Consider the following 25,845-nt stretch of genomic DNA (forward strand, 5'->3'; position numbering starts at 1 on the left):
ATACACACACACAGACATACACATACACGCATGGGTGTAAAGATGACATACCTGCATGGAAGCATGCACACACACTAACACACATACAACAAAAATGCACAATTACGTAAATGTGATTGTGTTTCATTTCACAGCTACATGTACATTCAAATGACTCTACCAATATAACATTTCTGTAATTTCCAAATCATCTGATTGAGACAACACTGACAAAGCAGGAACAACAATATTAAAAATAAGGTGAATGCACCAATTTGTAAGTCGCTCTGGATAAGAGCGTCTGCTAAATTACTTAAATGTAAATGTAAATGTTAAAACAAAGTTAGTTTCACCATCTGATACAGACTAAATTTAAATTATCTATAAAATAAGACTAAAAAGTATTTAAAGAGCCACTGAACACACTGATCGTCTTGGAGGTGTTTCCAGCCCGATTCCGTGTTTGGTTAATTATGTTATTCCCCCAACCCTATTTCACTTCTTCAAAATCCCCAGAATGAATGTAAGATAACTCTCAAAAATCTGAAAATAATTTAGATGTTTTTGCCGAGGATGCTATAGTTGCGCAATTTTACATCTACAGTTGAAGTCGGAAGTTTGCATACACTTAGATTGGAGTCATAAAAAAAAATATATGTAGAACTGTTTGGCCATAATGACTATCGTTATGTTTGGAGGAAAAAGGGGGAGGCTTGCAAGCCGGGGCTGCTTTGCTGCAGGAGGGACTGGTTCACTTCACAAAATAGATGGCATCATGAGGCATTAAAACTATATGGATATATTGAAGCAACATCTCAAGACATCAGTCAGAAAATTAAAGCTTGGTTGCAAATGGGTCTTCCAAATGAACAATGACCCAAAGCATACTTTCAAGTTGTGGCAAAATGGCTTAAGGACAACAAAGTCAAGGTATTGTAGTGGCCATCACAAAGCCCTGACCTCAATCCCATAGAAAATGTGTGGGCAGAACTGAAAAAGTATGTGCGAGCAAGGAGGATTATAAACCTGATTCAGTTACACCAGCTCTGTCAGGAGGAATGGGCCAAAATTCACCCAACTTATTGTGGGAAGCTTGTGGAAGGCTACCCAAAACATTTCACACAAGTTAAACAATTTAAAGGCAATGCTACCAAATACTAATTGAGTGTATGTCATCTTCTGACCCACTGGGAATGTGATGAAAGAAATAAAAGCTGAAATAAATAATTCTCTACTATTATTCTGACATTTCACATTCTTAAAATAAAGTGGTGATCCTAACTGACCTAAGACGGGGACTTTTTACTAGGATTAAATGTCAGGAATTGTGAAAAACTGAGTTTAAATGTATTTGGCTAAGGTGTATGTAAACTTCCAACTGTAACTAAGGTGTTTGCAGTATTTCTCAAGTAAAACAATGCAGGACATGTTGTCTTATGTAAACAGTCGGCACTGCTGAGCAGGTTTGTCTATTATATTGGATAGAGAGCAATCACCACAGTTGTTCACCCCATGGTAGTAGACAAATGGACATTGTCAAATCAAAACCCAAACTTACTTTACCTGTTATAACGCATGGATTTTCCAAACTCCGTTTTCGACAAGACTTTATGACCAAAATGTTCCTATTTACACTTTGTAGTCAAGTTTGACACTAGAATAACTGTTTCTGATTCATATCAATGTAATTTTCAAAGGGATTCATTGCTTTTTAAAGGCAGTCGCTCTTTAAAGATGTTTAAGATGTCAGTCATTCCATCCTTCGGTGGTTGTTTAATTCAATCTAGTGATGCAGTATTTCGGCAGTCCTTTCAGATGTGCCACCTCCTCCTCCTCTAGCTCCCCCTGCAACACCATAGCAGTGTTCCACAACTCCGGATCTGTCTGGCTGTAATCTTTCGGGCCGTATTGTGTCTGATTGTGTTCTGTCTAGCCGCAGGCTCTGTTGTAGGAGTGGACGTAGTCCTCCACACTCTTTACTCCAAGCATGGAAGGGGGGTGGCACAGCAGGCCAGAGTGGGTCACCCCTGGGTGCAGACGTAGCCAGTACACCAGGTAGTGGATGCTGGAATGTTGATTTATTTATTTCATGGTTTATTTACGAGAGACAGGGGATTTTGAAACATTGACACATTGAATGGTCAAATGCATTGTACCCATAATGGGTTAGTATTTAGCTAATGTTAATAGTAGTACTACTCACCTGTAGTTACAGACCCAGGGGTTTCCACCCAGCCTTAGCAGGGACAGGAAATAGAGGTCTTCTAGAACGCCATAGATGAAGAAGTGGGGGCTGTTGTTGAACTGGTCAAACTCACGGAGGCCAGACGGGCTGAGAGAGAGGGAGAGGAAATCATTTTTATCATCAATAGTAAGGTCAAATTAATAGTTTCTTCCCTTTTTAAGTACTGTGGATGTACACAAAGCTGTACTGTGGATGAGCATTATACAATTAGCCTATTCTAACATTCAATTGAAACTACCTGAATGCCTTGATGCCTGTCTGCCTGCTTTATATAGCAAGCCACGGCCATGTGACTCACTGTCTGCAGTAGCACACCATTTTCGTGAACAGGGGGTGTGTGTTTAATAAACTGGCCACTGAGTGTATACAGAGTGAGAGTGGGGGGAGAGGTGATGTCTCCAGCTCTGTTGAGTGGCACAGCGGTCTAATGCACTGCATTTCAGTGCAAGAGATGTCACTACAGTCCCGGGTTCAAATCTAGGCTGTATAACATCTGGTCCCATAAGGCAGCGCACAATTGGCCCAGTGTCATCCAGGTTTGGCCGGGGTAGGTTGTTATTGTAAATAAGATTTTTTTCTTAACTGACTTGCCAAGTTAAATAAAGGTTAAATGTTAAAAAAAATTGAGAAGACTCCTCGGAGGAATGGGTTCAAATTGGGTTTGTCATTCCGTTGGCGTGACGTAGCCTATGAGATAATGAGATAAAAACCATATCTGTCACACAAACTCACATGTACACACACTTACTCGTGTTTTAGTTCTAACCTGCTTGCCAACTAAGTAAATTGATGTAATTATGGTAATCCATATCTGAAGGGAATTTTCAGAGAAACACAAACATGAGGCTGGACAAAAACATGCTCAGAGACATAAACCTTTAATAACCCTCTACAGTCTAAGCCCTGTCTAAGCCGGGGGAGGGGTGGGAGGGTTATATGAAATTGTTCTAAGAAGGTTGTACCTTTGTATCCCTCTCTTTCCCAGGTGAATGCAGAAACCTACAGGAGCTGAACCTTTCAGAGTGTTTCAACATTAAAGTGAGTAATGGCCAGGTCTACTCACGGGTACAAACTACCCTCTTGTCTTATATATTAATAGTACATTTGAATATATTAATCGTACATTTGAATAGAAAACAATCTGAAGTTTCTAAAACTGGTTGAATGATGTCTGTGAGTAAAACAGAACTCATATGGCAGGCAAAAACCTGAGAAAAAAATCCAAACTGGAAGTGGGAAATCTGAGGTTTGTAGTTTTTGAACTCGGCCCTATCGAATACAGAGTGGGATATTGGTTATGTTGCACTTCCTAAGGCTTCCACTAGATGCCAAACGTCTTTAGAAACTTGAATGAGGCTTCTACTGTGATGTGGGGCCGGATGAGAGCTATTCGAGTCAGTGGTCTGGCAGAGAGCCAGGTGCTGGTCATGCGCATTTCACATGAGAGCGACCTGCGTTCCATGGCTTTTCTACAGACAATGGAATTCTCCGGTTGGAACGTTATTGAAGAGTTATGATAAAAACACCCTAAAGATTGATTCTATACTTAGTATGAAATGTTTCTACAACCTGTAATATAACTTTTTGAACTTTTCGTCCGACGTTCAGCTGGACCTGCACGAGCGTTTGGATTTGTGTACTAAACGCCCTAACAAAAGTAGCTACTTGGACATAAATAATGGACATTATCGAACAAAACAAACATTTGTTGTGGAACTAGGATTCCTGGGAGTGCATTCTGATGAAGATCATCAAATGTAAGGGAATATTTATAATGTTATTTCTGATTTCTGTTGACTCCCAACATGGCGGATAAATATTTTTTTTCTGAGCGCCGTTCTCAGATTATTGCATGCTTTTTCCATAAAGCTTTTTTGAAATCTGACACAGCGGTTGCATTAAGGAGAGGTATATCTATAATTCCATGTGTAACGCTTGTATTTTCAACACCATTTATGATGAGTATTTCTGTAAAATTGATGTGGCAATGCAAAATCACTGGATGGTTTTAGAACTACTGAACATAACGCGCCAATGTAAACTCTGATTTTTTTTATATAAATATGAACTTTATCAAACAAAACATACATGTATTGTGTAACATGAAGTCCTATGAGTGTCATCTGATGAAGATCAAAGGTTAGTGATTCATTTTATCTCTTGTGCTTTTTGTGACTCCTATCTTTGGCTGGAAAAATGGCTGTGTTTTTCTGTGGCTTGGTGGTGACCTAACATAATCGTTTGTGGTGCTTTCGCTGTAAAGCCTATTTGAAATCGGACACTGTGGTGGGATTAACAACACAATTACCCTTAAAACGGTACAAGATACATGTATGTTTGAGGAATTTTAATTATGAGATTTCTGTTGTTTTGAATTTGGCGCCCTGCAGTTTCACTGGCTGTTGTCATATTGATCCCGTTAATGGAATTGCAGCCCTAAGACGTTTTAAAGTGAGTAATAGCCAGGTCTACTCACGGGTACAAACTACCCTCTTATCTTATCTTCCAGAAGTGAAATAAAACCCAACTGTAGAACAGAAGGAAAAAATTCACCAAATCTCCCTTTCATCTTTAGTTGATATGCTTTTCATTAATTCTCTCCATAGCAGTGATGGAATGACACTGTTCTAAAGTTCATCACCACTCATAGAGAGTTGAAGTCAGATTATGAAATCAGGGCTCAGGTGGAGGGTGCAGTTGCTTCTCGTATATTGTGATTTACAGTTACGATTCATCTCTACTGATTACACAACATTCTTTAAATAACAAAATGCCTATCATAATAATATTAACATTTTCTACATTAAACATTTTGTCAACATACAGTGCCTTCACTTCAGAAAGTATTCACACATTTAGACTTTTTCCACATTTTGTTGTGTTACAGTCTGCATTTAAAATGTATTAAATTGAGATGTGTCACTGGCCTACACACAATACCCCATAATTTCAAAGTGTAATTATGTTTTTCGAAATTGACAAATTAATACAAAATATAAAGCTGAAATGTCTTGAGTTAATCAGTATTCAACCCCTTTGTTATGGCAGTGGTGTGTATTCATGGGTACCAAGGGAAGCCAGGCTTCCCCAAATATTTGACCAATAAATACCAACAATTATATAATCACTTATCTTTCTGTTTTCATAATTTTCCATCAATTCGCAAGTGGCTGAATCTCACTGGAGAAATCATCCGAGCGAGGTAAACAGCGCCCCTCTCTCTCAGTATGTGTAGCCCATGTGTCTGATGCTGGGCTAAAAGAGTATGACATATTGTGGCCGTAGCGTTTGATTGATTGATGCCAGCAAGCATTTGGCTTCCCTTGATAAACAAATTATAAAATGATTAGCCAATCGGAGCGGCAGGGTGGCCTAGTGGTTAGAGCGTTGGACTAGAGACCCGAAGGTTGTGAGTTCCAACCCCCGAGCTGACAAGGTACAAATCTGTTGTTCTGCCCCTGAACAGGCAGTTAACCCACTGTTCCTAGGCCGTCATTGAAAATAAGAATTTGTTCTTAACTGACTTGCCTGGTTAAATAAAGGTCAAATACATTTTTAAAAATAAAAAAGAATTGAGCTAAGCTCAACTGTGGGTTGTCCTGGTGCTGCAAAACGCAGCACCAGGACAACCCACAGTTGTGAGATCAGTGAGATCAGTTTGGATTTGGCTTCACACCAATCAAATCACATCCTAAGCAAAACATAATTTTAGTTTCTGGTCTGTTTGTGTTGATGTCCTGCAATAACTAGCTTGCTAAATTGTCCCTTTCCTAAGCCATGGATGGAGATGGGGATTTGGACTTAATTCTCTGGACAGGCCAATGATTATGACAGCAATTCTGATCAAACCATAAATGAATATGGTGTGCCACTGGCCTGAGACGATTGAAGTTCAATATGTAGCCTGGCCATTTTAGACTCACGTTAATTAGCTAGCTAACTTACCTGGTGCATTGTTGCCCATGCTAGGAAGTTAGGCTATCAAGGATTTTAGTGAGGTAGCCTATGACAACAAAACTAAAAGTGTACTGTATGACAGAGCCATAGACCGTTTTGCCAACATGAAAGAGAGGAGGATGGCATTGCCGTTCAACTAGTCTACAAGTAAGGTGAGTCAAAAAAATAATAATACTTGTGCACCCACCGCCCCACACACACACACACACACACACACACACACACACACATAAATCAGTACCATGGACAGCCACATGATATTTAGCAACATTGATTGGACAAAATAGTTTTTGGTATCTTCAAGTTTGTTTTCAGTGTATTCAACTAAGCATATATAGCCTTGTTGATTTGATGGTTTGATCACAATATAGTAGCCACATCTAGGAAAACCAAAGTTCCAAAGGCTAGGCCATATATATAGTATATAAGAAGGCATACAATTGTATTGATTCCTATGACAACTTGGATGAAAAATTACTGAGGATAACAGCAGACGATATTGCCACTCCTATTTGCCATATCTTCAATCAGAGCCTACTAGAAAGTGTGTGACCTCGGGCTTGGAGGGAAGCTCAAGTCATGCCGTTACCCAAGAATAATAAAAGGCCCCTTTACTGTCTCAAATAGCCGACCAATCAGCCTGTTACCAACCCTTCGTAAACTTTAGGAAAAAATTGTTTGACCAGATAATAATATTTTACAATAAACAAATTGACAACAGACTTTCAGTACGCTTACAGGGAAGAACATTCAACAAGCACAGCACTTACACAAATGACTGATTATTGGCTGAGAGAAATTGATGATAAAAAAGATTGTGGGAGCTGTTTTTTTAGACTTTATTGGGGCTTTTGACATTATTGATCGTAGTCTGCTGCTGGAAAAATGTATATATTATTGCTTTACAACCCCTGCTATATGGTGGATAAAGAGTTACCTGTCTAATAAAACACAGAGGGTGTTCTTTAATGGAAGCCTGGACCAACATAATCCAGGTAGAATCAGGAATTCTCCAGAGCAGATGTCTAGGCCTACCACTGTTGTCGTCTGCAAACTTAATGATTGTGTTGGAGTCGTGCCTGGCCATGCAGTCGTGGGTGAACAGGGAGTACAGGAGGGGACTGAGCACGCACCCCTGGGGATTTCCAGTGTTGAACATTTAGCAAGTTGTGACTAACCTGCTTTGATTTTAAATTGTCATGGTCGAAACATGTTGATACAACAGTAGCTAAGATAGGGATAAGTCTTCTATAATAAATAGCTGCTCTGCCTTAACAACACTATCAACAAGGCATCTTAATCTTTTATTTTTATTGGCCAGTCTGAGATATGGCTTTTCCTTTGCAACTCTGCCTAGAAGGCCAGCATCCCGGAGCCGCCTCTTCACTGTTGACGATGAGACTGGTGTTTTGCAGGTACTATTTAATGAAGCTGCCAGTTGAGGCCTTGTGAGGCGTCTGTTTCTCAAACTAATGTACTTGTCCTCCTGCTCAATTGTGCACCGGGGCCTCCCACTCCTCTTTCTATTCTGGTTAGAGACAGTTTGCTCTCTTCTGTGAAGGGAGTAGTACACAGCGTTGTACGAGATTTTCAGTTTCTTGGCAATTTCTCCCGTCGAATAGCCTTCATTTTTCAGAACAAGAATTGATTGACGAGTTTCAGACTAAAGTTATTTGTTTCTGGCCATTTTGAGCCTGAAATCAAACCCACAAATGCTGATGCTCAAGATACTCAACTAGTCTAAAGAAGGCCAGTTTTATTGCTTCTTTAATTAGAACAGTTTTCAGCTGTGCTAACATAATTGCAAAAGGGTTTTCTAATGATCAGTTAGCCTTTTAAAATGATACACTTGGCACATTGTTAACTAATCCATTGGAACACAGGTGGTGGTTGCTGATAAGCGGGCTCTGTATGCCTATGTAGATATTCCATTAAAAATCAGCCGTTTCCAGCTTCAATGGTCATTTACAACATTAACAATATCTACACTGCATTTCTGATCATATTGATATTATTTTAATGGTAAACAAAATAGCTTTTTTTGCAAAAACATGGACATTTCTAAGTGAACCCAAACTTTTGAACTATCGTGTGTATATAAATTAGATATTTATGTATTTCATTTTCAATAAATGTGAAAACAATTCTGAAAACATGTTTTCCCTTTGTCATTATGGAGTATTGCGTGTATATTGGTGAGATAAAAATATATATATTTAATCAGGCTGTAATACAACAAAATGTGGAATAAGTCAAGGGGTACCAGGCTCATCTAGGTGGTTGCAGTTGTTGGGGATTTTCTTTACATGCCTTTGGCCACAGCTGAGTACCATGAAAAATGTATTGTTTGTTTAGTGGTCTTGTTTGTTTTTAGATTAGATTGGGTAACACTGTCTGAGACGTATAAAGAACTCTGAGGGCTCATTTGTAATGTGCTATGAGCTGTTATGCATGCTTATATAGTCATATAATGCTTGAATATGTGTGATATGTGATAGGACCAGAGGCACTATAAATGTAAATACAGAGATGGATGAATGAATAAAATGTAACCTTGTGTTGTCCTTCACCAGGATGAGATGGTGTGTATGATTCTAGAAGGCTGCCCCACTCTGCTCTACCTGAACCTGTCCTTCTCATATGTGGCCAATGGGACTCTCAGAGAGCTCTCCAGGTAAACACCCATAGACCACAGCTACTCCAGTGATGGAAAATGTTTCCCATTTCATTAGAACACAAGGTAGAACACGACCGGTATAATGTCTATTGCTCGTGTTTCTTGGCCTAAGCAAGTCTCTTCTTCTTATTGGTGTCCTGTGGTTTATTTGCAACAATTTCACCATGAAGGCCTGATTTAACACAGTCTCTCAACAGTTGATGTTGAGATGTATCTGTTACTTGAACTCTGTGAAGCACCTATTTGGGCTGCAGTTATTGTTTCATGTCCCAAACACCTGTTGGGTTAATGTCAGTTGCTGCTTTTACCACCTCTTGTCAGCAAAGCCATTATAAGGGCCTGTTATTGTTCCTTCTGGCCCAAGCAGACAGAACCTGTACTGTGTCTATCTCTGTCTTTGCCTGTCTGTCTGTCTCTTTCATTCTGTCTCTCTCTAATTCTCTTGCTCTCTCACCCTCTCATCTCCTAATCTTAACCATTTGGGTCTCACTCTCTCATCTCCTAATCTTAACCATTTGGGTCTCACTCTCTCATCTCCTAATCTTAACCATTTGGGTCTCTCTCTCATCTCCTAATCTAAACCATTTGGGTCTCTCATCTCCTAATCTAAACCATTTGGGTCTCTCTCATCTCCTAATCTAAACCATTTGGGTCTCTCTCATCTCCTAATCTAAACCATTTGGGTCTCTCTCATCTCCTAATCTAAACCATTTGGGTCTCTCTCATCTCCTAATCTAACCCATTTGGGTCTCTCTCATCTCCTAATCTAAACCATGTGGGTCTCTCTCATCTCCTAATCTAAACCATGTGGGTCTCTCTCATCTCCTAATCTAAACCATGTGGGTCTCTCTCATCTCCTAATCTAAACCATGTGGGTCTCTCTCTCTCTCTCTCATCTCCTAATCTAAACCATTTGGGTCTCTCTCTCTCTCATTTCCTAATCTAAACCATTTGGGTCTCTCTCATCTCCTAATCTAAACCATTTGGGTCTCTCTCTCTCTCATCTCCTAATCTAAACCATGTGGGTCTCTCTCTCTCATCTCCTAATCTAAACCATTTGGGTCTCTCTCTCTCTCATTTCCTAATCTAAACCATTTGGGTCTCTCTCATTTCCTAATCTAAACCATTTGGGTCTCTCTCATCTCCTAATCTAAACCATGTGGGTCTCTCTCATCTCCTAATCTAAACCATGTGGGTCTCTCTCATCTCCTAATCTAAACCATTTGGGTCTCTCTCATCTCCTAATCTAAACCATTTGGGTCTCTCTCTCTCATCTCCTAATCTAAACCATTTGGGTCTCTCTCTCTCTCTCATCTTCTAATCTAAACCATGTGGGTCTCTCTCTCTCTCATCTCCTAATGTAAACCATTTGGGTCTCTCTCTCTCTCTCATCTCCTAATCTAAACCATTTGGGTCTCTCTCTCTCTCCTAATCTAAACCATTTGTGTCTCTCTCATCTCATAATCTAAACCATTTGGGTCTCTCATCTCCTAATCTAAACCATTGGGTCTCTCTCTCTCTCATCTCCTAATCTAAACCATTTGGGTCTCTCTCTCTCTCTCTCATCTCCTAATCTAAACCATTTGGGTCTCTCTCTCTCTCATCTCCTAATTTAAACCATTTGGGTCTCTCTCTCTCTCATCTCCTAATTTAAACCATGTGGGTCTCTCTCATCTCCTAATCTAAACCATGTGGGTCTCTCTCATCTCCTAATCTAAACCATGTGGGTCTCTCTCATCTCCTAATCTAAACCATGTGGGTCTCTCTCTCTCTCTCTCATCTCCTAATCTAAACCATTTGGGTCTCTCTCTCTCTCATTTCCTAATCTAAACCATTTGGGTCTCTCTCATCTCCTAATCTAAACCATTTGGGTCTCTCTCTCTCTCATCTCCTAATCTAAACCATGTGGGTCTCTCTCTCTCATCTCCTAATCTAAACCATTTGGGTCTCTCTCTCTCTCATTTCCTAATCTAAACCATTTGGGTCTCTCTCATTTCCTAATCTAAACCATTTGGGTCTCTCTCATCTCCTAATCTAAACCATGTGGGTCTCTCTCATCTCCTAATCTAAACCATGTGGGTCTCTCTCATCTCCTAATCTAAACCATTTGGGTCTCTCTCATCTCCTAATCTAAACCATTTGGGTCTCTCTCTCTCTCATCTCCTAATCTAAACCATTTGGGTCTCTCTCTCTCTCTCATCTTCTAATCTAAACCATGTGGGTCTCTCTCTCATCTCCTAATGTAAACCATTTGGGTCTCTCTCTCTCTCTCATCTCCTAATCTAAACCATTTGGGTCTCTCTCTCTCTCCTAATCTAAACCATTTGTGTCTCTCTCATCTCATAATCTAAACCATTTGGGTCTCTCATCTCCTAATCTAAACCATTGGGTCTCTCTCTCTCTCATCTCCTAATCTAAACCATTTGGGTCTCTCTCTCTCTCTCTCTCTCATCTCCTAATCTAAACCATTTGGGTCTCTCTCTCTCTCATCTCCTAATTTAAACCATTTGGGTCTCTCTCTCTCTCATCTCCTAATTTAAACCATTTGGGTATCTCTCATCTCCTAATCTAAACTATTTGGGTCTCTCTCATCTCCTAATCTAAACTATTTGGGTCTCTCTCATCTCCTAATCTAAACCATTTGGGTCTCTCATCTCCTAATCTAAACCATTTGGGTCTCTCTCTCTCGCTCCTAATCTAAACCATTTGGGTCTCTCTCTCTCGCTCCTAATCTAAACCATTTGGGTCTCTCTCTCTCGCTCCTAATCTAAACCATTTGGGTCTCTCTCTCTCTCATCTCATAATCTAAACCATTTGGGTCTCTCTCATCTCCTAATCTAAACCATGTGGGTCTCTCTCATCTCCTAATCTAAACCATGTGGGTCTCTCTCATCTCCTAATCTAAATCATGTGGGTCTCTCATCTCCTAATCTAAACCATGTGGGTCTCTCTCATCTCCTAATCTAAACCATGTGGGTCTCTCTCATCTCCTAATCTAAACCATGTGGGTCTCTCTCATCTCCTAATCTAAATCATGTGGGTCTCATCTCCTAATCTAAACCATGTGGGTCTCTCTCATCTCCTAATCTAAACCATGTGGGTCTCTCTCATCTCCTAATCTAAACCATTTGGGTCTCTCTCTCTCATCTCCTAATCTAAACCATTTGAGTCTCTCTCTCTCTCATCTCCTAATCTAAACCATTTGGGTCTCTCATCTCCTAATCTAAACCATTTGGGTCTCTCTCTCTCTCATCTCCTAATCTAAACCATTTGGGTCTCTCTCTCTCCTAATCTAAACCATTTGTGTCTCGCTCATCTCATAATCTAAACCATTTGGGTCTCTCTCTCGCTCATCTCCTAATCTAAACCATTTGGGTCTCTCTCTCTCTCCTAATCTAAACCATTTGTGTCTCTCTCATCTCATAATCTAAACCATTTGGGTCTCTCATCTCCTAATCTAAACCATTGGGTCTCTCTCTCTCTCATCTCCTAATCTAAACCATTTGGGTCTCTCTCTCTCTCTCTCTCATCTCCTAATCTAAACCATTTGGGTCTCTCTCATCTCCTAATTTAAACCATTTGGGTCTCTCTCATCTCCTAATCTAAACTATTTGGGTCTCTCTCTCTCTCATCTCCTAATCTAAACCATTTGGGTCTCTCTCTCTCTCATCTCCTAATCTAAACCATTTGGGTCTCTCTCTCTCATCTCCTAATCTAAACCATTTGGGTCTCTCTCTCTCTCTCATCTCCTAATCTAAACCATTTGGGTCTCTCTCTCCATCTCCTAATCTAAACCATTTGGGTCTCTCTCTCTCGCTCCTAATCTAAACCATTTGGGTCTCTCTCTCTCTCATCTCATAATCTAAACCATTTGGGTCTCTCTCTCTCTCATCTCATAATCTAAACCATTTGGGTCTCTCATCTCCTAATCTAAACCATTTGGGTCTCTCTCTCTCTCTCCTAATCTAAACCATTGTGTCTCTCTCATCTCATAATCTAAACCATTTGGGTCTCTCATCTCCTAATCTAAACCATTTGGGTCTCATCTCCTAATCTAAACCATTTGGGTCTCTCTCTCTCATCTCCTAATCTAAACCATTTGGGTCTCTCTCTCTCTCATCTCCTAATCTAAACCATTTGGGTCTCTCTCTCTCTCATCTCCTAATTTAAACCATTTGGGTCTCTCTCATCTCCTAATCTAAACTATTTGGGTCTCTCTCTCTCTCATCTCCTAATCTAAACCATTTGGGTCTCTCTCTCTCTCTCATCTCCTAATCTAAACCATTTGGGTCTCTCTCTCCATCTCCTAATCTAAACCATTTGGGTCTCTCTCTCTCGCTCCTAATCTAAACCATTTGGGTCTCTCTCTCTCTCATCTCATAATCTAAACCATTTGGGTCTCTCTCTCTCTCATCATCTAAACCATTTGGGTCTCTCATCTCCTAATCTAAACCATTTGGGTCTCTCTCTCTCTCTCATCTCCTAATCTAAACCATTTGGGTCTCTCTCTCTCATCTCCTAATCTAAACCATTTGGGTCTCTCTCTCTCTCATCTCCTAATTTAAACCATTTGGGTCTCTCTCATCTCCTAATCTAAACCATTTGGGTCTCTCTCTCTCTCATCTCCTAATCTAAACCATTTGGGTCTCTCTCTCTCTCTCATCTCCTAATCTAAACCATTTGGGTCTCTCTCATCTCCTAATCTAAACCATTTGGGTCTCTCTCATCTCCTAATCTAAACCATTTGGGTCTCTCTCATCTCCTAATCTAAACCATTTGGGTCTCTCTCATCTCCTAATCTAAACCATTTGGGTCTCTCATCTCCTAATCTAAACCATTTGGGTCTCTCTCTCTCTCTCATCTCCTAATCTAAACCATTTGGGTCTCTCTCTCTCTCATCTCCTAATTTAAACCATTTGGGTCTCTCTCATCTCCTAATCTAAACCATTTGGGTCTCTCTCTCTCTCATCTCCTAATCTAAACCATTTGGGTCTCTCTCTCTCTCTCATCTCCTAATCTAAACCATTTGGGTCTCTCTCATCTCCTAATCTAAACCATTTGGGTCTCTCTCATCTCCTAATCTAAACCATTTGGGTCTCTCTCATCTCCTAATCTAAACCATTTGGGTCTCTCATCTCCTAATCTAAACCATTTGGGTCTCTCTCATCTCCTAATCTAAACCATTTGGGTCTCTCCCCCTCTCTCTTTTTCTCTCTTCTGAATGTAAAATAGTCACTTAAATCCCAGGCCACAGCTATTACTCATGTCATAATGTCATAAGGATTACCCAACACTGTTATCCCAGTGATGTAGTGTAATGATGTGGCACGACGAAACAGAAATACTGAGAGGAACAGAGAGAGAAAGATTGAGAAATAGAGAAACTAAATGTTTGCGTGAGCGCATGCAGGACCTTGACCATGTTTATTTGTATCCTTTGTATCCAAAGAATGTTACACCTGAAAGCAATTCCATAGGCTCAGTTTTCTTTTAAAACTTTGTAGCTTATAGACTAGAAATCATTGGAACCTAGCAGTGTGAAAATGCTTCACAGACCTGGCTGAGAATTAACCTGGAGAAATAGTCTTATTTCAGTTCAATTGCAAAGACTTTCAACCCTCAGCTGCTGCTGTCAACACATTCCTACACGCCATTCTCTCTCTATGGCAGTTCCCTTCTCTCCTCCTCTCTGTCTCTTTGTCCACCCTTCATCTCTGCTGTTCTTGTGGGATTTCTCTTGATTAACAATGTCTAAACTTAGGTTTCGAAAGAAAAGATTCTCCCAATCAGATGCCACAGTCAATTGACAACTCTGCCAACCTCACGTCTCACCAACCCTCTCAACCCCTTTCCTGACATCCTACCTTGGTCGTTCAACTGCTGCAACCCGGCCAGATGTCAAATAATCATTCATATCCTCACTATCCAACCCCCACACCTTCACAAACTGAAGATTGTGAGAAGACTTGAACTAGTGAAATCAGGCTGATAACAGACTGCAGGTGCACATTAGCTTTAGAAATACTCTGGAGTATTACTTTTCCAATACAAATCAAGGAACTTTAGAGGTGCCTTAAGCACATCCAGTATGGATATGAGGCTAATACACAGCCAGATGTTGCCCAGTACTGCTCACATATTGATCTTAAACCTCCCCTGTCTGTCCAGGAGCTGTCTGAACCTGCAATTCCTGAGTTTAGCATGCTGCCGTAGGTTCACTGATAAAGGCTTACAGTACCTGGCCTCAGGGAAGGGCTGCCACAAGCTCATCCACCTTGACCTCTCTGGCTGCACTCAGGTCAGTTCCTATGGTCCTCTCTGATCTGTATGTCTCCTCTTCTATCTGCTTCAACTATATCCAGATCAGTTTGTGTGCTCCTCTCTTCTCCAACACGTCCGTGTCCTCTGCTACCCTGCTGTACTGAAGTCAGTTTGCGTGCTCCTCTCATTTACAAGTCTGTAGGTTGATACTGGGATTTGAGAGAGGTTCTCTCTCTCTGACTCTAAGAGAGAAGGTGGCAACAGCTAACACACTGGTTTTAGATTGCAACAGTCACCAGAGCCAGCGTTGGTCTACCTCCAGCTGGTTGAGTGTTTGTACTCTGCAGAGAGAGAGAGAGAGAGAGAATGGTCACACTGCCCACAAAATGAGGTGGAAACTGAGCTGCACTTCCTAACCTCCTGCCCAATGTATTAGAGACACATATTTCCCTCAGATTACACAGATCCACAAAGAATTAGAAAACAAACCCAATTTTGATAAACTCCCATATCTACTGGGTGAAATTCCACAGTGTGCCATCACAGCAGCAATATTTGTGACCTGTTGCCACAAGCAAAGGGCAACCAGTGAAGAACAAACACCATTGTAAATACAACCCATATTTATGCTTATTTATTTTCCCTTGTGTACTTTAAACATTTGTACATTGTTACAACACTGTATATATATATACAAAATGACATTTGTAATGTCTTTATTGTTTTAAAATGTTTACTGTTCATTTTTATTGTTTATTTCACTTTTGTATATTATCTACCTCACTTGCTTTGGCAATGTTAACATGTTTCCCATGCCAATAAAGCCCATTGAATTGAGAGAGAGAGAGAGAGAGAGAGAGAGACTGCAGCCAACCTGTTTGTTTTAAATTACAAAGTGTACACACTGGCCCTCTCCATCTTTCTCTCACCCACCTACTCTCTAATGTACTCTGTGTGTGGTGTTTTGTCCCAGCAGATTTCAGTGGAAGGTTTCAGGTACATAGCAGCGGGCTGCCCTCTGCTCCAGCAGATAGTCTTCAATGACATGCCTACTCTGTCAGACAGCTGTGTGCTGGTATGTATGGAGCTACCAGACAACTCATTTAGGCTCTGGACAAAATGATTGGGAGTAAGACCATATTTTTAACCTCCAACCACCTGTCATTAATGAGTGAATGGACCTCTGCCTGTCACTTAGTCTGGTTTCTTCCAATAGGAGCTGGCCTCTAAGTGTCACTCTCTGTCTGCCGTCTCCCTATGGGACACCCCCCATCTCTCAGACTCCGCCTTCAAAGCCATCGCTGAGGTGGCCAACCTCTCCAAGTTCAGTGTTGATGGTGAGTGTGTGTGCCTGAGTTGTGTCATGTTCCATGTCTATCTATTAGTGTTCTTTATTTGTCTTGGCAACAATCATTGTGGTGAGTCTTGTTCCCAGGGTGACGTCTACAGGAGCTCTGATTGGGTAACTGAGTGAGGCGCTAGGCCTCATTTCATGTGATTTGGTCTGTGACATCAAAACCATGATGCAGCAGCCAGCAGGTCATGTAGTTGGTCAACCCTGAAACTTTTGCTATCCTCTAACTCTTGGCCTTATACAGTGCTGTATCTGGCACAAGTCACTGTTAAGTGATTAGCCAATCATTATAGCTCTTCAGCCAAAGGAGATCGTCAGTTTGTTTCTGAGGATGTGATTAGTCATGACAAATGGTTCAGGGGCAGTATCAACACACACACTTTGTTTGTTATGGTGCGTGTTATTACAGTTGTCCGTGTGTTTTTGTAGGTAACCGTCGTATGTCAGACATCAGTTGGAGGGCTCTGTGTCGTAGCTCTCCAGGCCTTACGAGACTCCATGCTGCTGACTGCCCTAGAATGACTGACTCCAGCCTAAAGTCTATGGGCGCCCTCAAAAACCTGGTCTACCTCAACATCTCACACTGCAGCAGGTGTGTGTGTGCGCGTGTGTTCTGTCTCTCTACGTTAGATGATATCGGGCTGTGCTACCTGACTGCTTGTGTGTGTGCGCTCGTGTGTTCGTAGGGTGAGTGACATGGGGCTGCGGTACCTGACTGAGGGGCCTTCTGCCTCTAAACTGCGGGAGCTGAATCTGAGCAACTGCAGCCGTATCAACGACTTAGCTATCATGAGGGTGGCTCAAAAGTAAGGTCATATAAAAACTCACACACACGCATATATTACACACAAGTACTGTACACACTGACAGACTGGCGTGGTGTGTGTGTGTACAGGTGCAGTAAGCTGAACCACCTGAGTGTGTCTTACTGTGATAACCTGTCTAATTCTGGTCTGGAGTGGCTCAGTAGCTGTTCCTCTCTCCTCTCTCTGGACATCAGTGGCTGCAACATCATGGACCAGGTAATGCTCCCATACGTTCCCGTGTAGGTGTGTCTTATTACAGTTAGCTATCTAAAACACTCCAACAACACAACTTGTGTTTTCAGGGGTTGATTGCTCTAGGTGGGAACCCTGGCCTGAAGAAGCTGGTTGCCTCTGAGTGTGTCTGGATCACTGACATTGGCATAGAGGTACTGTTTACTTTGTGTTCTGCAGTCTGCACAGTACCTTTTGACTGTCTGTGACACCTCATTGAAAGAGTGTTAAAGGAATTCACTTCTTAAAGTAACCCTCCTCCTCTTCTCTCTCCTGTTCTCCCTGTGAAAGCAGAAGTTCTGCAGGCAGGCGAGAGGTCTGGAGTATATTGACGTGTCTCACTGTGTAGCTCTATCTGACCAGGCCATCAAGGCTCTGTCCTTCTACTGCAGGACTATAGTCACGTTACGCATGCCTGGCTGCCCAAAGGTATTCACACACACACACAAACAAACAATATTACCAAAATATCTTGCCTATTGTCTATGCACTTCCCCTATCAGATGACAGACCTGGCGGTACAGTACCTGACAGTAGGGCGTCACTTCCTGAGAGAGCTGGACGTGAGTGGCTGTGTTCTGCTGACTGATCGCACACCACGCTTCCTACAGACAGGCTGCCCACAGCTCAACACCATCAACATGGTCTACTGCAGGGGAATATCCAAGTAAGACACAAATACACACACTTCAACTGAAATGAAATGTCTAGATACTAAAGATGTAACACTGGGAGCACAGTAGCAATGTGTGTGTGTATGTGTGTGTGTAGGCAGGCGGCTCTGAGGCTCCAGCCCTGTGTTGAGAAGTGGGAGCACAGTAACGATGACGCCCCCTACTGGTTCGGCTATGACAGTCTTGGCCAGCTGCTGCAGCCAATCGGACGACCCGACAAGATCCAGGACACCTGGGAGGAAGAGGAGCCAGCACCAAGAAACAACAAAAAGAAGAATTTGATAAAGGCCTGTGGGGAGGACTACGAATGAATACAGCATGAATACACACACAGTCCATGAAGATAAACAAACGCACAACGACTTAGTTTATACAGTACATACACACCGCCTCACAATCTACGGTAAATCAAATCCCTAACACATACACTGCACCTTACATTAACTCCAGCTCAGATATCAAGCAATGGAAAGGAATGGCCAAAGATTAATAACCAGAAAACAATATTTTGTATCTGAGAATCAATGCGGTATATACATGTATGCAGTATATACAGTATATACATTTATGCAAAGCTTCTGCATCATACTGTTTCAAAGCTTTCTTCTATGCATTGCAACACAAGACAGATGATTGAATTTCATAATTACATCAATTTTAGCTTGGAAATAATCATAAAAAAATAAATGTCCTCAATATGATTAGATTTATTTGTCATTGTCAACACTTTTCCCAGTTTTTTTTATTTGCAGGAAATTGATCCCCCCAAAACCTATTTTGTACATTTTGCAGTTCCCACCCTGTGGTAAGAAAGTCTTAAGAGTTCTTCTTGCTTTGACTGTTGCACACACACTAACCACAGCAGTCTCTGAACTTCTCAAAAGTCCAGTTAGACTTCACGCTCAATACCTGACTGAATATGTGAGACCTGAATGTTGTTCAGTGTTTCAATCTAAGAGCTCTGCTGATGACCACAAAGACAATGACTGAACTAGCCTGGCTGTCAGCATGCCACTATATTTCTGCTTGAGCCCTCTCGTGACAACAGTTGGCTAAAGCAGAAACATGACTGAGTTACCTCTACTAACCATGATCATGTGCTACAACTGTATATAGACATATAATATAGCCTGCAGTTTCCGTTATCACATATGTAGCATAGCCTTTACTTTCAGGAATGTTATTCACTTCTAAAACAATAGATTGAGAACAGAAATCAGTTGTAGACCATTTGCTTGGGTAAGAAATTGGCACCCTTGATAAAGATGAGCAATAATAACTGAAGGGAAAGGGGGATACCTAGTCAGTTGTACAACTGAATGCCTTCAACTGAAATGTGTCTTCCGCATTTAACCCAACCCCTCTGAATCAGAGGTACGGGGGGGCTGCCTTAATCGACATCCACGTCTTCGGCGCCAGGGGAACAATGGGTTAACTGCCTTGGTCAGGGGCAAAACAACACATTTTTCCTTGTCATAAAATAAATAAAATACTGAGCAATATTGTATGTAATATTTTGGGGGGAAATGAATGTTATACTAACACAATTTCTCAGAGAAAGAGATTTTGTTTAACAAGTAATAGTTTTCCTCAAAAGGGTAGGTGTCAAAATTATTGACACCTCTTATGAATAAAGTAGTCAAAAGTTTAGTATTTGGTCCCATATTCCTAGCACGCAATGACTACATCAAGCTTGTGACTCTACAATCTTGTTGGATGCATTTGCAGTTAGTTTTGGTTGTGTTTCAGATTATTTTGTGCCCAGAAGAAATTCATGCTAAATAATGTGTCATTTTGGAGTCACTTTTATTATAAGTAAGAATATAATGTTTCTAAGCACTTCTACATTAAATGTGGATGTTACCATGATTACAGATAATCCTGAATGAATTGTGAATATTTATGACTATTTGGATTTGGATTTATTATGGATCCAGCAGCTCCTCTTCATGGGGTCCAGCAAAATTAAGGCAGTTTATACCATTTCTAAAACATTACAATACATTCACAGATTTCACCACACACTGTGTGCTTCAGGCTACCACATATCTACAGTACTAAATCCATGTGTATGTATATCGTGTGTGTGTGTGCCAATGTTTGTGTTCATCTGTTTTTTAAATATAATTTTACTGGTGGCATTAGTTACTTGATGTGGAATTGAGTTCCATGAATTCATGGCTCTATTTAGCAATGTGTGCCTCCCATAGTCTGTTATGGATTTGAGGACTGTGAAGAGACCTCTTGTGGCATGTCTTATACATATACCTCTCATAAATAAAAGTAGCGATGAAGTCCATCTCTCCTCCACTTCAACCAGGAGAGATTGACATGCATATTATTAATATTAGCTCTCTCTATACATTCAAGGGCCAGCCGTGCGGCTCTGTTCTGATCCAACTGCAATTTTCCTAAGTCCTTTTTTGTGGCACCTGACCACACGACTGAATGGTAGTTGAGGTGCAACAAAACTAGGGCCTGTAGGACCTGCCTTGTTGATAGTGTTGTTAAGAAGGCAGCGCATCGCTTTATTATAGACTTCTCCCCATCTTAGCTACTACTGCATCAATGTTTTGACTGTCACGATTGTCGTCATGGTGGAAAAGACCGGACCAAGGTGCAGCATTTATTTATAAATGTCGCCAACAAAACAAAGAATAAGGACACGACCGTGAAGCTTACTTCGACTATACAGGCCACTAACAAAGACAACTACCCACAACTAAGGGGGAAAAACAGGCTGCCTAAGTATGATTCCCAATCAGAGACAGCGATAGACAGCTGTCCCTGATTGAGAACCATACCCGGCCAAAACATAGAAACAGAAAACATAGAAATAAAGAAACTAGAATGCCCACCCTAGTCACACCCTGGCGTAACCAAAATAGAGAATAAAAGCCGCTCTATGGCCAGGGCGTGACATTGGCCATGACGGTTTACAATCTAGGGTTACTCCAAGCAGTTTAGTCATCTCATCTTGTTAAATGTTCACATTATTTATTACAAGATTTAGTTGAGGTTAATGGTTTAGTGAGTGTTTTGTTCCAAATACAATGCTTTTAGTTTTAGAAATATTTAGGGCTAACTTATTCCTTGCCACCCACTCTGAAACTAACTGCAGCTCTTTGTTGAGTGTTGCAGTCATTTCCGTCGCTGTAGTAGCTGACGTGTATAGTGTATAGTCATTCGCATACATAACTCTGGCTTTACTGAAAGTTAGTGGCATGTCGTTAGTAAAGATTGAAAAATTGTGGGCAGAGCTGAAAAAGTGTGTGGAAGCGAGGAGGCCTACAAACCTGACTCAGTTACACCAGCTCTGTCAGGAGGCATGGGCCAAAATTCACCCAACTTATTGTGGGAAGCTTGTGGAAGCCTACCTGAAATATTTGACCCAAGTAAAAAATGTAAAGGCAATGCTACCAAATACTAATTGAGTGTATGTAAACTTCTGACCCACTAGGAATGTGATGAAAGAAATAAAAGATGATATAAATAATTATCTCTATTATTATTCTGACATTTCACATTCTTAAAATAAGTGGTGATCGCAACTGACCTAACACAGGACATTTTTACTCTGATTAAATGTCAGGAATTACAAAAAACTGAGTATAAATGTATTTGGCTAAAACGAGTTTTATGTTAACTTATGAATTCAACTGTACACTATATATACAAAAGTATGTTGACACCCCTTCAAATTTGTGGATTCGGCTATTTCAGCCACACCTGTTGCTGACAAGTGTATAAAATCGAGCACACCGCCATGCAATCTCCATAGACAAATATTGGCAGTAGAATGGCCCTCCTGAAGAGCTATGTGACTTACAACGTGGAACCGTCATTGGATACCACCTGTCCAACAAGTCAGTTCATCAAATGTCTGCCCTGCTAGAGCTGCCCCAGTCAACTGTAAGTGCTGTTATTGTGAAGTGGAAACATCTAGGAGCAACAACAGCTCAGACGCGAAGTGGTAGGCCACACAAGCTCACAGAACGGGACTGTTGAGTGCTGAAGTACGTAAAAATGGTCTGTCCTTGTTTGCAACACTCACTAGCGAGTTCCAAACTGCCTCTGGAAGCAACGTCAACACAATAACTGTTTGTCGGGAGCTTCATGAAATGGGTTTCCATGGCCGAGCAACCGCACACAAGCCTAAGATCACCATGGTTTGTTGAGATCAGTATGGAAGAACTGGGCTGGCCTGCACAGAGCTCTGACCACAACCCCATTGAACAATTTTGGGATGAATTGGAACGCCGATTGCGAGCCAGGCCTAATCGCCCAACATCAGTGTCCGACCTCACTAATGCTCTTGTGACTGAATGGAACAAGTCCCCCAGCAATGTTCCAACATCTAGTGGAAAACCTTTCCAGAAGAGTGGAGGCTGTTATAGCAGCAAAGGGGGGAACAACTCCATATTAATGCCCATGATTTTGGAATGAGATGTCCATTTACTTTTGACCATGTAGTGTATGTTGCCCACGGATAGGCTAGGAGTTTCTAACTTTGAATTTATTGGTATCTAATCTTTTCACATCTATAAGAGCCATGGGATATAGGTAAGGGGTTAAAGCATGTCATCACAGAAAGCTACATGAGGCCAGAACCATTTGACTTTGGGTGGGGCCATCATTATTTCTTATGCTCAGCTGTCTCCTCCTTATTTACATTTACATTTAAGTCATTTAGCAGACGCTCTTATCCAGAGCGACTTACCTTATACTTGCATTCACAGAGGGAGAAGGGGCTCCGGCATTATAACAAGACGACGTGGCTGTAGTTTTAGTCATATAATCTTATTCATATTTATCTTGACAGTACAGCTTTAATCCCATTCATATTTATTTTGACTGCGTGCAGCACAGTTTCCACTCTCTGTCTCCAACCTTCAGGTATCACACTCCATCTTCTTGACACGCACATTGCCCTCTCCTTGAGTGGTGATGTAAAGGTCTGACACACACACTCTGTGTAGGACATGTGATATCTATCTGATCACTGGTTTTATAAGAGATAGGGGAAGTGCTTGGTTACGGGTCATCAGATCAATGATGTAATTATTAGCATCAGCTGACAGTCTGATCCTAGTACAGTTAGTACAACTAAGAGCTATTCTCTGATTGGCCTACTTTGATTCATGATGCAAACAGTGGCTCTAAACTCGTGGTTGAACATCACAAACCAAAACACTCAACACTTTTAATGGGAGTTGTCAGCTCAACTGTCACATTGTTGACTTTCTTGGACATGATAAACAGTTCCTTGTTTTGGTCATCGTAGAGAACCTGAAAGTTGTCTAGTTTGACGCCCTGATCTGCACTGGTACCGTGAATGGTGATGAAGGCCCGGTTCGCCTCGGGAAAAGCGTGCGGGTCTATACGTCGTATGGAGATGTTACATTGGCGCTGAACCCGCACTTTGCTAAAGGGGTTAACAACTAGAGTCCACTGCTTCGAGTGCTAATTCACCTCTTTCGTGGTTGAAGCGCAGGGAGAGGTCGAGAACATTTGGACATGCTGCCACCAACGTAAAAGTCAGAGACCGACACATTGGTTCGCAGAACAACATGGTCACCAGCCATAAACAATCCTGAACATAAACATCGCACGAGGGGTGGAGTTGAGTAGAAATATGAAACCATTTGATGCGCTCCACGTCCTGCGGAAAGACAATACTATTCTGGTCAAGGACAGGTTCCAACTCCTTTACTAGGTAATCTTCTAGCCCTGGGGTGTAATCATTAGTCCAAACAGTTGCACGTTTCTTTTGGACACATTCATGTAAGTCCCTCCCAGTTTCGTTCAGTATGCTTCCGTTTTGAAACAGAATTGGCTAATGAATACGCCCTTGTCCTATCAAAAACGTCTAGTGAATGGGCCAGGAGGCTCACTAAAATATCTCTGGGTGTTTGGAAATGTAGTCCCAGATAATGGAAGGATGGCGTGAACATTGCCATCCAGTGGCTCATTTACCTGTTCATTACTGCAGACTCATTGCCCTAAGACTTTCACTTTGTAAATGTTAACTAACCTGAGAAGACCTGAGATATTATCCCACTGCTGCCACCAATGTTGTGATTGAGAGGGAATCGTGGGATTTGGGACTATGGTTATAGGGTGCAGCCAGACCTCTTGGTAGACTGTTTGGCTTCTCACACAGAGGAGACACATTTGGATAGTGTGATAGTGTTTAGAGAAGTGTATATATAGTAGCAGGGGCGACCCGTCGTTCAGGGCAGCTGGGGCTCTGAACGCCACATTTATAGCTTGCCTGTTTTGCATTAATACATATCAGTTTGCAAACAATGTCAATATATATATATATATATAATTGAGCCACATAAAAAGTTGGTCTCTTTTGTTTTCTTGAATAAGGCAGCTCCAAAATGGAGGTGTTTCAGCATAGCTCAGTGCTTTCAATGGTGGTGGGGCAAGCCAGCAGAAAATATGGAGCGTTGCGCCATGATTGGCTCAGTGTTCTGTCACTCATGGGGATACAACGTCACCGCCAAGTCTAAGGGTAAAGCAAAATAATTCTAGCCCCTTGGGTGCTGCCAAAGAGTTACATTAGAAGTGCCCATCCAAGAAGGCTCAAGGTCATTAGCCACAAATAAAATGAAGTCAAATCACAGTATATCTACAGTCGCTTTGATTGGACTGAAAATCTTAGCTAGCAGTCATCATCATGAATAAAGGTGACAATCTACAGGCAAATCCTTCTTTAATCCTTGTCATAATGAAGAGAAATTACAGATAAAACGTATCAATGCTCATCGTCCATTTACATTTACATTACATTTAAGTCATTTAGCAGACGCTCTTATCCAGAGCGACTTACAAATTGGTGCATGCACCTTATGACATCCAGTGGAACAGCCACTTGCATCTAAATCTTTTTTTTTTTTGGGGGAGAAGGGGGTGAGAAGGATTACTTACCCTTACTTACCCTATCCTAGGTATTCCTTGAAGAGGTGGGGTTTCAGGTGTCTCCGGAAGGTGGTGATTGACTCCGCTGTCCTGGCGTCGTGAGGGAGTTTGTTCCACCATTGGGGGGCCAGAGCAGCGAACAGTTTTGACTGGGCTGAGCGGGAACTGTACTTCCTCAGTGGTAGGGAGGCGAGCAGGCCAGAGGTGGATGAACGCAGTGCCCTTGTTTGGGTGTAGGGCCTGATCAGAGCCTGTCCATTACACAAGTTGGAAATCGCAAATTCAACAATGAATGGTTTGGGAGGAATCAGTGGCTAACTGCAAGCATTGCAAAGCAACCATTAGTCTGCTATTCAGTGGAGTGGCTGTGTGGTCCCATGTCTAAGATTAAGGGTCTCATTTCCGAGTTTAAAATGATAAACATTCAACATTGGCCATGCTGCCAATAGAGCATGATTTGCGATGCACTCAAAACAACTGTTAATTCGGAACGGCAAAATCTGACTTTAGTGAATTCAAGACAACTGGGAACTCGGGGAAAAATTAGGGATGACTGGGAAAATACGTTTTGAACTTTCAAGTTCCCAGTCTTGAAAGCACCATTGTCACAGGCCGGCTCATAGGCTGTGGCAAAAATGAGGGGACGCGAACAACAGGTATAGGCCAATCAAAAAGGTTCTTTATTGTAAACAAAAACTATTAACTTTAAACAAAGAAAAAGGAATGAGGTG

The 25,845-nt window shown here is 41.4% G+C and overlaps 2 protein-coding genes across 4 annotated transcripts in view; one reads left to right on the top strand and one right to left on the bottom strand.

Moving 5' to 3' along the window:
* The window catches only part of fbxl13 (F-box and leucine-rich repeat protein 13), a 38,389-nt gene extending 16,709 nt beyond the window's left edge, over positions 1-21,680 (top strand). The window contains exons 10-21 of the mRNA XM_035789591.2: positions 3,210-3,262; positions 8,755-8,855; positions 15,027-15,156; positions 16,096-16,194; positions 16,336-16,456; positions 16,903-17,065; positions 17,160-17,279; positions 17,369-17,495; positions 17,582-17,665; positions 17,805-17,939; positions 18,014-18,177; positions 18,282-21,680. Of these exons, the coding sequence (XP_035645484.1) occupies positions 3,210-3,262; positions 8,755-8,855; positions 15,027-15,156; positions 16,096-16,194; positions 16,336-16,456; positions 16,903-17,065; positions 17,160-17,279; positions 17,369-17,495; positions 17,582-17,665; positions 17,805-17,939; positions 18,014-18,177; positions 18,282-18,495 (1,511 nt within the window). The 3' untranslated portion in view covers positions 18,496-21,680. The remainder of the gene's footprint in view (positions 1-3,209; positions 3,263-8,754; positions 8,856-15,026; positions 15,157-16,095; positions 16,195-16,335; positions 16,457-16,902; positions 17,066-17,159; positions 17,280-17,368; positions 17,496-17,581; positions 17,666-17,804; positions 17,940-18,013; positions 18,178-18,281) is intronic.
* On the bottom strand, positions 1-25,065 carry LOC118395730 (leucine-rich repeat-containing protein 17-like). 3 transcript variants are annotated; one of them, XR_004828033.2, is made up of 5 exons: positions 22,905-25,065; positions 18,349-18,416; positions 18,038-18,159; positions 2,183-2,311; positions 1-2,044 (listed from the first exon to the last, which is right to left on the bottom strand). XR_004828033.2 is itself a non-coding variant. In XM_035789593.2 (3 exons), exons 1-3 carry the CDS (start codon positions 22,976-22,978, stop codon positions 1,909-1,911), a joined length of 339 nt encoding a protein of 112 aa, XP_035645486.1. In that variant the 5' UTR covers positions 22,979-25,065; the 3' UTR covers positions 1-1,908. The 3 variants fall into 3 exon arrangements, 2 of the variants coding, with proteins under 2 accessions (XP_035645486.1, XP_035645487.1); XM_035789593.2 differs by lacking the exons at positions 18,038-18,159; positions 18,349-18,416; XM_035789594.2 differs by lacking the exons at positions 18,038-18,159; positions 18,349-18,416; positions 22,905-25,065 and adding an exon at positions 15,097-15,244.
* Between the last annotated feature and the right edge of the window lie 780 nt (positions 25,066-25,845).

Source organism: Oncorhynchus keta, chromosome 17, assembly GCF_023373465.1.
Source record: "Oncorhynchus keta strain PuntledgeMale-10-30-2019 chromosome 17, Oket_V2, whole genome shotgun sequence".
In the NCBI taxonomy this organism is placed as follows: Eukaryota; Metazoa; Chordata; class Actinopteri; order Salmoniformes; family Salmonidae; genus Oncorhynchus; species Oncorhynchus keta.

Coding starts and splice junctions, on each gene's coding strand:
- LOC118395730 (XM_035789593.2), bottom strand. CDS start 22,978: ATGACTAAAACTACAGCCACGTCGTCTTGTTATAATGCCGGAGCCCCT. Junction 2,312..22,904: donor TCTGTGAATGCAAGTATAAG/GTAAGTCGCTCT, acceptor CCTCTCTCTCAG/CCCGTCTGGCCTCCGTGAGT. Junction 2,045..2,182: donor CCCTGGGTCTGTAACTACAG/GTGAGTAGTACT, acceptor TCAACATTCCAG/CATCCACTACCTGGTGTACT.